Source organism: Danio rerio, chromosome 16, assembly GCF_049306965.1.
Source record: "Danio rerio strain Tuebingen ecotype United States chromosome 16, GRCz12tu, whole genome shotgun sequence".
NCBI lineage: Eukaryota > Metazoa > Chordata > Actinopteri > Cypriniformes > Danionidae > Danio > Danio rerio.
In genome coordinates, this window is record NC_133191.1 from 25,130,111 (window position 1) to 25,142,500 (window position 12,390).

Sequence of the window (12,390 nt, forward strand, 5' to 3'; positions counted from 1 at the left end):
GCATATGAAGATGTAAAAGTGGCGCGCCAGTTCGTCGGTATCTTAGGATAAGACAAGTCACTTCCATATTTCATAGTAAACACAAGTATTGAAATGTGGAAACTGCAGCCAACCGAATCTGGAGGTAATCTTCTCTGTGTAAATCGAGTCGTGTATTCCGCGTTTTAGTGGACTGACTTTACTACTTCTTTATCATCCAGTTTAATCGTAAACTATACGAGCAATAACATGTCTTCCTGTTCACGGAACGACTACTAAAAATTTAAACAACACTTTATCAAATTTGTCTGACGATGCGTTATATTATTTAGCTAACGTAAACAATGTTTATACAGCATTTAACTTCACAGATAGGCACATAATTTTAGCGAAATGTTTTATTGATGTCATTACATTTTATGTTATAAAACCAAATTTACTTCTTCAATTTTAACAAGTGTATTAAACTCTTTGCCACTGAAGCAACCTCTCTGACTAATTGAGGTTAAGTTTGTTTTATATTCAGTCATTCGTTCAGTGACAACTTGTGACATGTTTACCATGGTATTTTGAATGTTTGCACTGAAATCACATGTAAATATGACTTCAAAACAACATTAGCACAATTTATTTGACTAAACAATGTTATGCATTGATAAAAATTGGCTGCTGATATAATTTATCTATTTAGAGTTCTGAAATTATATTATTAGGGTGAAAATCCGAATGTGTGAATATAAACCAACTTTACCTCAGTTTCTGACCTTCCTGAAGGTCAATCTGGTTAGGATAGAGCAGTCAGAGACTAGTTCACTCACTGCTAATTTTCTAAGACATGTAACATAGGTTGTCTTTTATTGTGTATGAGTGTCTTAAAGGAGCTCTAGATTTGACACTTTTCTCCCAAATGTCACTACTCACGTTTACATGTTTTTGGTCATGATTTATATTAGACCGATACAGACTGTAATCTTGAGGTAAAGTTGGTTTTATATTCGCACGTTTGTTCATTTTTGAACAGTGACTTGTAACACGGTCTCTATATTGTTTACCAGGCTATATTGTTTACCACACTACCCTATATTGTTTATCACGACGAACATTTGATCTCTCATTGCATGCAAGTATGACTTCAAAACAACATTAGCTGACTATTTAATTGACAGTGAACAGTGTTGTACTTTGATAGTCATAGGCTGCTAATATGATTTCTCTATTTAGAATTGGCAAATAATACTTTTCTGAAATTATATTATTAAGGATAAAGTCTGAATATGTGAATATAAAACCTCAATCTGTAATATGTACCACTAGATGTGCCAATATTCATGAATACAGTATGTTGTGAAAATCAACATGCATGTGGGCACTTCAAAATGCTTTAAATAAATAATCACAGGATCAAATGCTTGTAGCAATACATATCCTGTTTTTTTTAATACACAAACGATTTTACAAGTTAATCTGGCCCATGAAGTACCCATGATATTGATTAAAAATGTTTTACAATAGAAAATGCTTTACAATAAGACATTATTTGTGGTTAGCATTGGTTAGTTAAAAAATACAAATGATAAAAATCTTTGGTTATGCTGCTTTCTTAGTTAATGTTAACTAACTCATTAAAGCAAAAAAGTGTTAGAACTGTTTTATTTAAAGGTATAGTTCACAAAAAAGAAAATGTGTCACCATTGACTTCCACTTGTTGTAAATCTGTTTGATTTTTTTCTTCTGTTGAACACAAAGGCAGATATTTTGAAGAATGCTGAAAAAAATCAGCCACTTACTTTATGTAAGGTTTTTGTTTCTTCTATGGATGTTAATATCTGTATTTTTACATCATTCTAGAGAATATCTTAATTTGTGTTCAACAAAATAAAAAATCATTAAAGTTTAAAATCATTTGAATGTGAGGTACATGGTGAGGGATTTGTCATTTTTGGGTGCATTATTTCCTTCATGGTGCTAATGGTGTTTTAATTTGTTGTTGTTGAAGCTTATATGAACAATAAAGCAATACAGAATACATGTACAGTTCCTCCTGTTACTACACTGTAAAAATGCAGGGGTTTCACACAATTCATTCATGTTGTCCCAATACAAATTGATTAAGTTAACACTTTTAACAAATTTATGTGGATTAAACATAAAACAATTAAGTTCATGTTCCAATGAAATCTCAAAAAATGTCTTGTTCCAGCTCATTTTAATTAAGTAGTTTGAACAAGTAAAAAAAAAAAAAAAAACAATTTATTAGTGTATGTAACATTTTTTGTAACCCATGATATTATGATAAAAGCAAATGTCAATTACAGAATTAAGGAAAATTGACATTGTCATGCTTATATACTCAAAAATTTATTTTTTTCTGCTTGTTCAGACTTATTTAAAACAAGCTAAATCAACACAATTCTTGCATTTTTTTAGGACAACTTAATTGTTTTATGTTCAATCCACTTAAATTTGTAAAACAATTAAGTTAACTTGATCGATTTGTGTTGGGATAACATGAAAACATTGGGTGGGACACAGCATTTTTTTACAGTGTACCTCAGAATTTAGATGTACAGGTATATGTGTATTATTTTTTGGTGCTTTGATCACAAATGAGATTGGATAATGGGGATTTCAAGATATTGTTGTTCTGCAAGGAGAGAAGACTTTTCAACTTTCTGTTGATTATTTGTTTGGGATATTTTAATTCACTACTGAATGCTCTGTGTTTGTTTCTGAAGGGGAAAGTGTCATTCTGCTGGCTGGACAGGAGTATGTGGTTGGCCGTAAGAATTGTGAGATCCTGCTGACCAATGATCAGTCCATCAGCCGTGTTCATGCTGTCCTCACTGTCACTGAGCAGGTAAGAGACTCTCATTGGAAGTGATAGTTTTAAAGCCCTATAGTAACTAATAACTACTATTAGTAACTACTGTAGTAATATAGTTTTCCATATCTATTTCTATATATCTCTTCCTGTCATTTCTAGTGCAATTAAAGACAGTGCGTCTCATTTTGATGTCCACAAATAAAATGTACTTTATGTAGATGTAAATTAAATGTGATTTTATAGACGAGGAAATTAAAGGCATAGCTCAACCAAAACTGAGAAAATTCTGTCCTTATTTATTCATTATTTCAGTTTTCTTTCTTCAAGAGTTTATTTTTACTTTTGAACACTCACACAAAGCACTTGTAAAAACCTATAAACCATGGACTTGGTTACCAATGGTTACCAATTTTTAGCTTTCTTCAAAATACCTCATTTTGTGCTCAACAGAAGAAAGAAACTCATAATGGTTTGGAACCATAGTGGTTAAATTTCCCTTTAAATTCCAGTGAATGGTAACTTTTGTTTTTTAACTAAAATTTAAAAATATGGATGAAATAATTGTCCATGGATCATTTAACGTCAAAGATAATTATGAAAATTTTAATAAACCTTTAGAATAAAAAATAAATAAATACATTTCTGTGTGCAAAAATGGGTAAGGCCTAGTGATTTAACGTACAGTAGCAAAGTATAAATACATATTAAAAAATACAATTAATTGTTTTTTTGAGGCTGCACTGTGGTCCATCGAATCTTTTAATATGCCATCAGATTAATCTTGTTCTAAATATGTCTGACAGAGATTTCTTTAAGAACTATTGCTACACTGGACTGGAGTGTCCAGTGTCCATTCAGGAAATCATGCAATCATTTTGTGTTTGTCCCTAGCTTCTGTTCACCTCTGTTACTTGACGATCCTTAAAGCAATGATAGAAAAGGCGATTTCACGTCCTCTAGAACAGTGGTTCTCAAAGTGGGGGTCGGGACCCCTTGAGGGGTCGCAGAACAATGAAGGGGGGTCGCCTGGTGATTTCCAAAAATCTACTTATTATTATTAGGCCATAAGAATGACCATATTTTATCCATAACCAACTGAAGAGAAAAAAACAGTCGTTTATAGTTAATATAGTAGCTTATTTACTTGTTCTATTGGATTGTGACCCCTGGGGTAAATACATTATATTAAAGACAGCAATAGCGTCAGATGCAGCAGATTGATTTTATGACACCAGGTTAAACTTTCTGGCCCATTTACAGCACTGACATACATAAAAAAATTTAACGAAGAATAGACTTTGGTCTATTGGTGTGTGTGTGTGCGCCATTGCATGCACGTTTTCTGTATTTATAACCACCTCAGAGGATATTGGGGGTCGCGAGTCACTGGCATTGTTATTTTAGGGGTCGCGTGCTGAAAAGTTTGGGAACCCCTGCTCTAGAAGGCTTTGAGGCATGTCATTATTCTTCTGTTACTATATGAGAATTTCAAAGCATTCAGGCTTAAGACATTGTACCTTTAATAACATTAATAATGATGGATTTAATTAAATTATTTATTACTATTATTATTATTATTATTATTATTATTATTATATTTAATTACTAGTATTATTAAATTATTATTTTTAGTCTTCAATTACTGCACCTGAATGCTGTGAGTCAGAAAATGATTAAACACTGTTTATTTTTTATTATTGTATTTATCTATGCTTTTAATTTGTTTATTATATTTTAAGCAGATGTACACACCTACAGAATCATCTTAGTCTATCCAAAATAATAAATTCTTTCAAAAATAGAGATGTTCAAATTGTCTATCACAAAATATATCGCAAACTAAGAAAATATTACAATGTTTGATTTTTCTAATATCATGCAGCCCTAATTGTGATTTTTTTACTAACCCATCATTGTTTTTTTTTTTAAGTGAATGAGATCTCAAATTCAGTTTTAATTAGATTTTTTGTCTTGTTTCTAGTCCAAATATCTATAAATTCTTAAATCAAGAAGCATTTTCTAGACAAGCAAAGCATATTTTCTTGTTTTAAGCAATACTATGCCAAAATGAATTGAGTTTTTCCTTAAATCAAGCTAAATAATCTGCCAATGGGGTAAGAAAATAATCTTATTTTTCGATTTGTGATAAGATTATTTTGCTTATTCCATTGGCAGATTATTTAGCTAGAAGCAAGACAAAAAATCTAAGTGAGAAAAGCTTTTTTTTTTGTTGCAGTGTATGGTTTGAGGTTAGCAACTTGAACTAAAGCACAAAATGGTGGAAAATATTTAGGCTCTGTGTTATGGTCTGTGTTATTGTCTACTCTGTGAGTGGTTTAAAGTTTAACAATAAATTAAACAAAAAAAAGTAATAGAATCATATTTTTCCAATCACATTTAAGTAATTATTTTACATTAATAATGCATTCATTCATCCATTTTTTTCGGCTTAGTCCCTTTATTAATCTAAGGCCACCACAGAGGAATGAACCGCCAACTTATCCAGCATATGTTTTTTTGGCAACCCATCTCTGGGAAACATCCATACACACTCATTCACGCTCATACACTACAGACAATTTAGCCTACCCAATTCACATGTAACGCATGTCTTTGGACTGTGGGGGAAATCGGAGAACCGGAGGAAACCCACGCAGGGAGAACATGCAAACTCCACACAGAAATGCTAACTGACCCAGCTGAGTCTCAAACCAGCGACCTTCTTGCTGTGAGGCGACAGCACTACCATATGCGCCACCATGTCACCAATAATGCATTCAGTTTACTATAAATATATAATATTATCATTCCAGTTCAAGTAAAATGAATGGAAAATGCCTGAAATGTACCCGCAATTCTGGAATGAGTCATACATTACATTTATTTAAACATCCCTTCGACTTTTAGATTGTAACAAAATAATGTTGCAACTTTCTTTCCGCATACATAGATCCTCTGAGCTTTCTTTTCCCCTTGGCTTTCATAAATTTCTTGCGTAGCTGCTTAATAAGACCTTCTTTAAGGCAACACTACAGAGAGCAAGTAATCAAATCTTAATTTACTAATTGTCTTTTTTGTTTTGCTAATTACTCTGCCGAGCAGTAATCGCGTGCGTCATTATTTCCCTTAGTCACACTTACTGTGAAGCCAGGATGCAATAAATTATATATTTAATTATGTATTTCAAGTAATTATTAAGACAATAAAGTACACTCACATTGTTGCAAATGGCTCTGACGTTTCTTCTGTGTAGATGCAGATTATGTACTCTGCCTCTTTTGTTGTTATAGTTAATAATGGCTTAAGCTTTTAAAGGTATTTTACAGTCTTGTGCACTTATTGTTTGGTGGTGTACAGTTCATGCGAAGGTGAGCTTATACATTCACTGATGAAGTTGAATTTGAGAATTAGGTAAGGTTGATTTTAGTACAATTTATTTAAAGCAGTGTTTCTCAACCATGTTCCTGGAGGACCACCAGCTCTGCACATTTCAATGGTTGCGTCCAAAATCTCTTTTTTAGAATTTAAACTAAGGATATATCTAAAACATATAGTGTTGGTTGTCCTCCAGGAATGTGGTTAAGAAACAAAGAGTTAAAGGAGCACTCCACCTTTTTTGAAAAAGGCTCGTTTTAACCTTGGATTCACATGGGGCTTCAGAGTCAATGCTTGACCGAGGACATGTTTGAAGTTCATTCAGCATCAGCCAATGAAATTAGTCCTCAATCGGCTGCTGTCTGAGCTGAAATGTTTGCGTAAAGCGATCTGATTGGCTGGCGCTTTAGTTGGCACTTGAAAAGTTGAGAAATCCCTACCTTCTGCAACGAGAAATGCCGCTGAAGCAGTGCAGATGGACCCACAATTCAGTTTGGCAACGCTTGACATCACCCATTCAAAGTGAATGGGAAGAGTTGACGATGAATGGGGCGTAAGTGTCCTAGAGTGAAACAGATGACTGTTAAACAGTTGACCTTTTTTTCATCCATTCAGCCGATTTCTTGTTTTGGCGAGGTCATTTTTAGCTTAGCAGAATGAATTGAATCGGATTTGACCATTAGCATTTCATTCAAGAAATTAAAAAAAGGAGTTAAAATTTACATTCTGTAATAAAATTACAGTTTTCTAGGCAAATATTAATAGGAACTATACTCTCATTCTGGCGTAATAATCTCATGTCTTCATTGTTTTAAGACACCCTCTAAAATAGCCTGTTCTCATGCGCTATGTAAAATCACTCTGCCTGGTGCAGCCATGATACAGCAGCAGAGTTTCTAGACTTTTAAGCCAGAATGAGAGAACACTTCCTAGCAATATTAGCCTAAGGCTAATGGTAAAAAGGTAAAAGTGATCCAGCCAGAACAAGAAATCAGCTAAATGGTTAAACTCTAACTCTGTGATACTTGTTAAGTGAGCCATGTAAAATGAACCTTTTTCAAAATAGGTTTAAATGTTAAACTGATTAATCTGATGTTGATTACCATATTTTACAGAAAACACATCACCCTGACAGCATTGTTTTATTAAGCGAAAAACTTACAAGTGTAGAAAAATAAATTTCTGTATCACAATATCACACAGACTGGAAAAGATTGACATTTATTATCATAAGCAGCTATTAGAGGCAAAAAGCTGATTTTATTTAATTTCTGAATTAATTAATTGCTCTGATAAATGGGTCGGCACTTTTTACACAACTGAATGGGTTGTATTTTACATGTTGTTACACAGTGTTATAAATATCACTGCATACATATTGTGAATATTTGTAAAAAGCACTCAAAAAGTTTGAATAATAAATACGTATTCACTGTATTATGAATTGCCTAGGATATCAATATTGTACGTCTTCATTATCATGACATAGTCAATTATTGACTATCAGCATACAGTCTGATATGCACACAAAGCATATAGTAATTTTCAGCTAATATCTAAATTTCAGAGGTGACACAGGCCAAAAAAAAAATTCCCCAAACTAACCGGGCTTTTTCTGTTAGTGCCACCTTCTGTGAGAAAGTGAATTTGCATTTTTATTGATCTTTATAGGTGCAGTCAGTGTTGTACATTTTTACTCCTTTATGGGAAAGAAGCTGATGTGTGTTTATGTTCCAAAGTCTCTTAAAATATTATGTAAATGCGTGCTTGCAGAAGTCATGCCCTAGATGGCCCTGTCTCCATTTCTACCATAGTTTGGATTTTTTTTTTTTTTTTTTTTTTTTTTTGTTCAAAGTGGTTTCTGGTTCATTTTGCTGAGCAAATATTTTGTTGTTTTGATTGTGTTGTCAGGCAGTCACTCTGAAGGACAGCTCTAAATATGGAACTTTTGTCAATGGTGAGAAGCTTGAGTCTGGCTCCACAAAGACCTTGCAGACGGGATACAAAATCACATTTGGAGTCTTCCAGAGCAAATTCAGGTTTGTGTGTACCAATTCTTGATTGAGGTGAGGTGTTGTGCCAATCATGGTGTTTCAAATGCCTGTGACAGTAATTCTGTATTCTACTAATGGAGAACCTTTGAGTTATGTTCTGGTGAGTCTTTTCCATGTACTACAATGAATCCCTACTGGAGCTTTTATGCTTCAAAAGGTTCATGCAGGCCAAAAATGTACTGCAGTTATTTTTTAGAACCAGATCAGTTTGAGGTCCTGTTTACACATGATATTAAGATTTAAAAATCTGCTTGCAGAACTAACTAACTAGATACATAAATGCATGCATGCTTTATGTTTTAGGTAAGATTTATACAAATTCTTTAAGGCTTAAAAATAATAATAACTATTTAGATTTTTTTGCCATACACATTTACAACATATTTTGTATATAACATATCAGAAAACATTGTGTACATTGTAAAGAAGAGAAAATCAAAACAATAACCAAATGGAGCAAAATTCCAGCAAATCCTAGAGACGTTTTTATACGAGAAATTTCAGAGAAATGTTTTTATAGGATTTAATTTAATTAAATTTTTTCTTAATAATTAAATTATTGTTCTAGAGATTTTTTTGGTCCCACTTTATATTAAGTGTCTTTTAAGTACTGTGTTTTTGCATTTATTACAATTATTATGTTTTTACTCTGCACTTATATTTGAACATTTATCTGCATGTAATTACATTTATAATACATTTCTGTAATCACATTTATAACTGTTGACTCCTCATATAAACCTTGACCCACCTTTAAAGCTACCCATATCACCAAACCTGTCTCTAACCTCACCCATATCCCACCTCAGTAGGACTATAAGAGTTGCAATATGATATAAACTCAATAACTATATTTCATTTTTTTGTAATTATTAGGTAGCTTATTTATTATTAGAATTTGTTCAAGCCTTAAAACAATCCAGAAAGAGTATAAAAGGGAATATGGGAAAATGTATAATTATTCTGTAATGTCTAATAATAAGTAATATTTTGTGTGAATATTTGTCCCAGCCAAAACCAGACCATGTTCTAGGGCTCCTCGATTGTGGGAAAAATCATATTTTGGTCATAATTGTAATCACGATTGTTCAGAACGATTATCAGTTGAAGTCAAAATTATTAGCTCTGCTGTCAATTTTTTTATTTTGTTTATAAATATTTCCCAAGCAATTTTTTACAGTATTTCCTATAAAAAAATTTCTTCTGGAGAAAGGCTTATTTGTTTTATTTTGGCTAGAATAACTATGACTTGCCTAATTACCCTAATAAAGCCCTTGAATCGTACTTTGAATCTGAATGCTTGTATTTTGAAAAATATTATGTGCTGTCATCATAGCAAAGATAAAAGAAATCAGTTATTAGAAATTAATTATTAAAACTATTATGTTTACAAAATGGGCTGAAAAAAATCTTTCCATTAAATAGAAATAGGGGAAAAGGAGGGCTAATCATTCTAACTTCAACTGCATATATACAGTTATTTTTCTCCCTGCAAAGGAAAGGGTAATAAATACAATAGACTAAAAATGCCAAACAAACTGTGCTTTAAGCATCTTCACTGTTAGAAAACACTTTAGCTACAAAAGTCCTTCAGTCAGGAGCAGTGAGGGATTTTCTCCTTTTGTTGTTTGATAAATAATGATAAAAACCGGCGGCAGCAGGAATATCACGTGCTGTCACTTGATTCTCAACTCGTTTGTTTATTACATAAATGAGGATTAATTTCAATAATTACTAAACACTGTGTTGTGACACCTCTTTGACCATTAAAACGCTCCCATTAAGATGACTTTAGATGTGTGTTCTCTGCTTGTCTTTGAGGTTGAGCGCACAGTGTGCGAATGACACCGAATGTTGACTGCATGCTGTGTGTGTGCGCCACAGCATGCGGTCTTATTCGCGCTTTTAAAAACATAAATGATTCAAATGTACATGGATGAATGGTGCACATTCTGTGCTGCAGATGTTACATTACAGTACATTCTTTTAGTCATTTTCATGTGAAACTGAGCTTTGCAGAGCAACAAATGTGTACAACTAGAAAGGGGTCGCTATATGGTGCAATAATCGTTTTATCTCGATTAATGTTTTTTCATAATCATTAAAAGCCGAAACCGAATGTTTAATTAATTCTTCAGCCCTACCATGTTCCTTTGAATTTTTTTTTTATTAATATTGTATTGGTTTATTCCATTTTGAACAAATGAATGCATATTGTATAAGGTCATTAAGAATAATCACTGTATTCTTTCTGGCAGTCTGGAGAAAGAGTGTATTGTGGTTTGCTCCTCGTGTGTGGATAATGAAGGGAAAGTCACCCTGTCTCAAGATATTCGCTCTGTTGGAGGACGACTTGTCAGTTCCTGGACCTCTGACTGCACACATCTAGTCATGCCCACTGTAAAAGTCACCATAAAGGTAAAAAAAATTTATAAAACATCTTTTATTCTGAATTCATTTAGTTCCCTGATTAACTGCCAGTGACAGTACAGTTAAACATCAGCTGAATCAATGTGCCTCTCTTTCAGACGATCTGTGCGTTGCTGTGCTGTCGACCCATAGTAAAACCTGCGTTCTTCAGTGCGCTTAGCAAAGCTGTGCAGCAGAAACTGCCACTGCCTAAAGCTGAGAGGTACATGTAAAGACTTTTACATTTAGTCATTTAGCAGATGATTTTGTCTAAAGACGAGGAATTCACCAATTCAACAAGAAGCAATATATACAAGAAGTGCTAGTTATACAAAGGAAAAGAAACATTTTGTTTAATCTAAAAAGTGAGCTTATGATGACACTATTTCGAATTGACGTTATCAGGTCTTAAAAAGTGTTGATTTGCCCTTGCACAAATGAAGTCCTTAAATCAGAGCAGTCGTTATATTAGTTGTTCAATAAGTATACAAAAAATGTTAAATATGGTACTTGACTGGTGTTCTTAAGACTGTCATGACATCTCAGTGGCAACCTTTCATGACAACATTACTGAGACAACATGACTGGTCATAAATCTGTCATAAACATGATTGCCATAAGGATTTATAATTGTCATGAATAATTTTCTGATCACCTGTTTTCAACAAAATGAATTTGTCATTAAAATTTCTCAGCAAAGGTGTCAATACCCTGCCTGTCAAATAATTTTTATTAAAATGTCATAAAATCCAATTTGTACCACTGTAGTTGACAGAAATATAAATGTCTGTTATTAAATTCATGACACAATTATAATAGCTTCATGACAGTCATGTTTATGACAGATTTATGACATTATGTTGTCTTGATAAATTGATAAAGTTGTCATGACTAAGACATCTTGAACAATGTCACCTTTGCATTTAAAATGGCATAACTGAGCAAAAGAACTGTAAAGTTCAAACAGAAAATCATGATATTTGTTGTTTTAATCATAATTTCAGTATTTAATCATAAAATTGATTATTTTAATCAATCTCGCAAAAAAAGAACTTAGTTGAAGTAAGAAATTTTACCCAAAGTTTTAAGTGTGCATTTACTTAAACCTCAAGCTATTTATAAAAAAATTATTGGTGATTTGAAATACATTTTGTCTTTTTTAACCATCATTAATCAACTCATATTTTGCATTATATATAAACTTGACATTAAGAGAGCATATAGACAAATATACATTAATAGGTATTGCTGTGGTTTGTGTTGATCAGATTTAGGCCTCAAATTGATGAGCCCAGCCTGGCTAGAGATGATGTGGATCTGAGTGCACGACCTGAGAGAAAGAGCCTCTTCAAGGGGAAAACATTCCTGTTTTTGAGCTCTAAACAGGCAAGAAGATTTTTTTTAACCACTAATATCAAAAATGGTGTCATCACTGTAACTTTGAAACTCTTCACATTAGGACAACCTCTATATACTTAGCAAACACTTATACAGGTATTTATCAAAATAGTTTACTGACATTTCTAACGTTTTTTTTTTCTTTTTTACATTTGATATTAAGAAATGTTTCTTTAATAGTAAGATTAAAATTTTTGTTTTGCAGAACATAATTGCTATTTAATTGTCTTTTTTTAGATTCTCGTGACAGATACCTTTTAAATATATTGAAATTTGATACCATCTCCAATACCAACATTGCCACATTAAAGGGCACCTATGATGAAAATCACCTTTAAGAAACTGTTTGGA

At 32.7% G+C, this 12,390-nt stretch overlaps 1 protein-coding gene across 4 annotated transcripts in view; it reads left to right on the forward strand.

Annotated features, from left to right (window-relative positions):
* nbn (nibrin) overlaps positions 1-12,390 on the forward strand; it is a 49,145-nt gene continuing 36,755 nt past the window's right edge. For 3 of the 4 annotated variants that reach the window (XM_073924943.1, XM_073924944.1, XM_073924942.1), the window contains exons 1-6: positions 1-124; positions 2,715-2,836; positions 8,090-8,217; positions 10,491-10,650; positions 10,761-10,864; positions 11,910-12,027. In XM_073924943.1, coding sequence (XP_073781044.1) covers positions 94-124; positions 2,715-2,836; positions 8,090-8,217; positions 10,491-10,650; positions 10,761-10,864; positions 11,910-12,027 — 663 coding nt within the window. In that variant the 5' untranslated portion in view covers positions 1-93. 4 annotated transcript variants of the gene reach the window in all.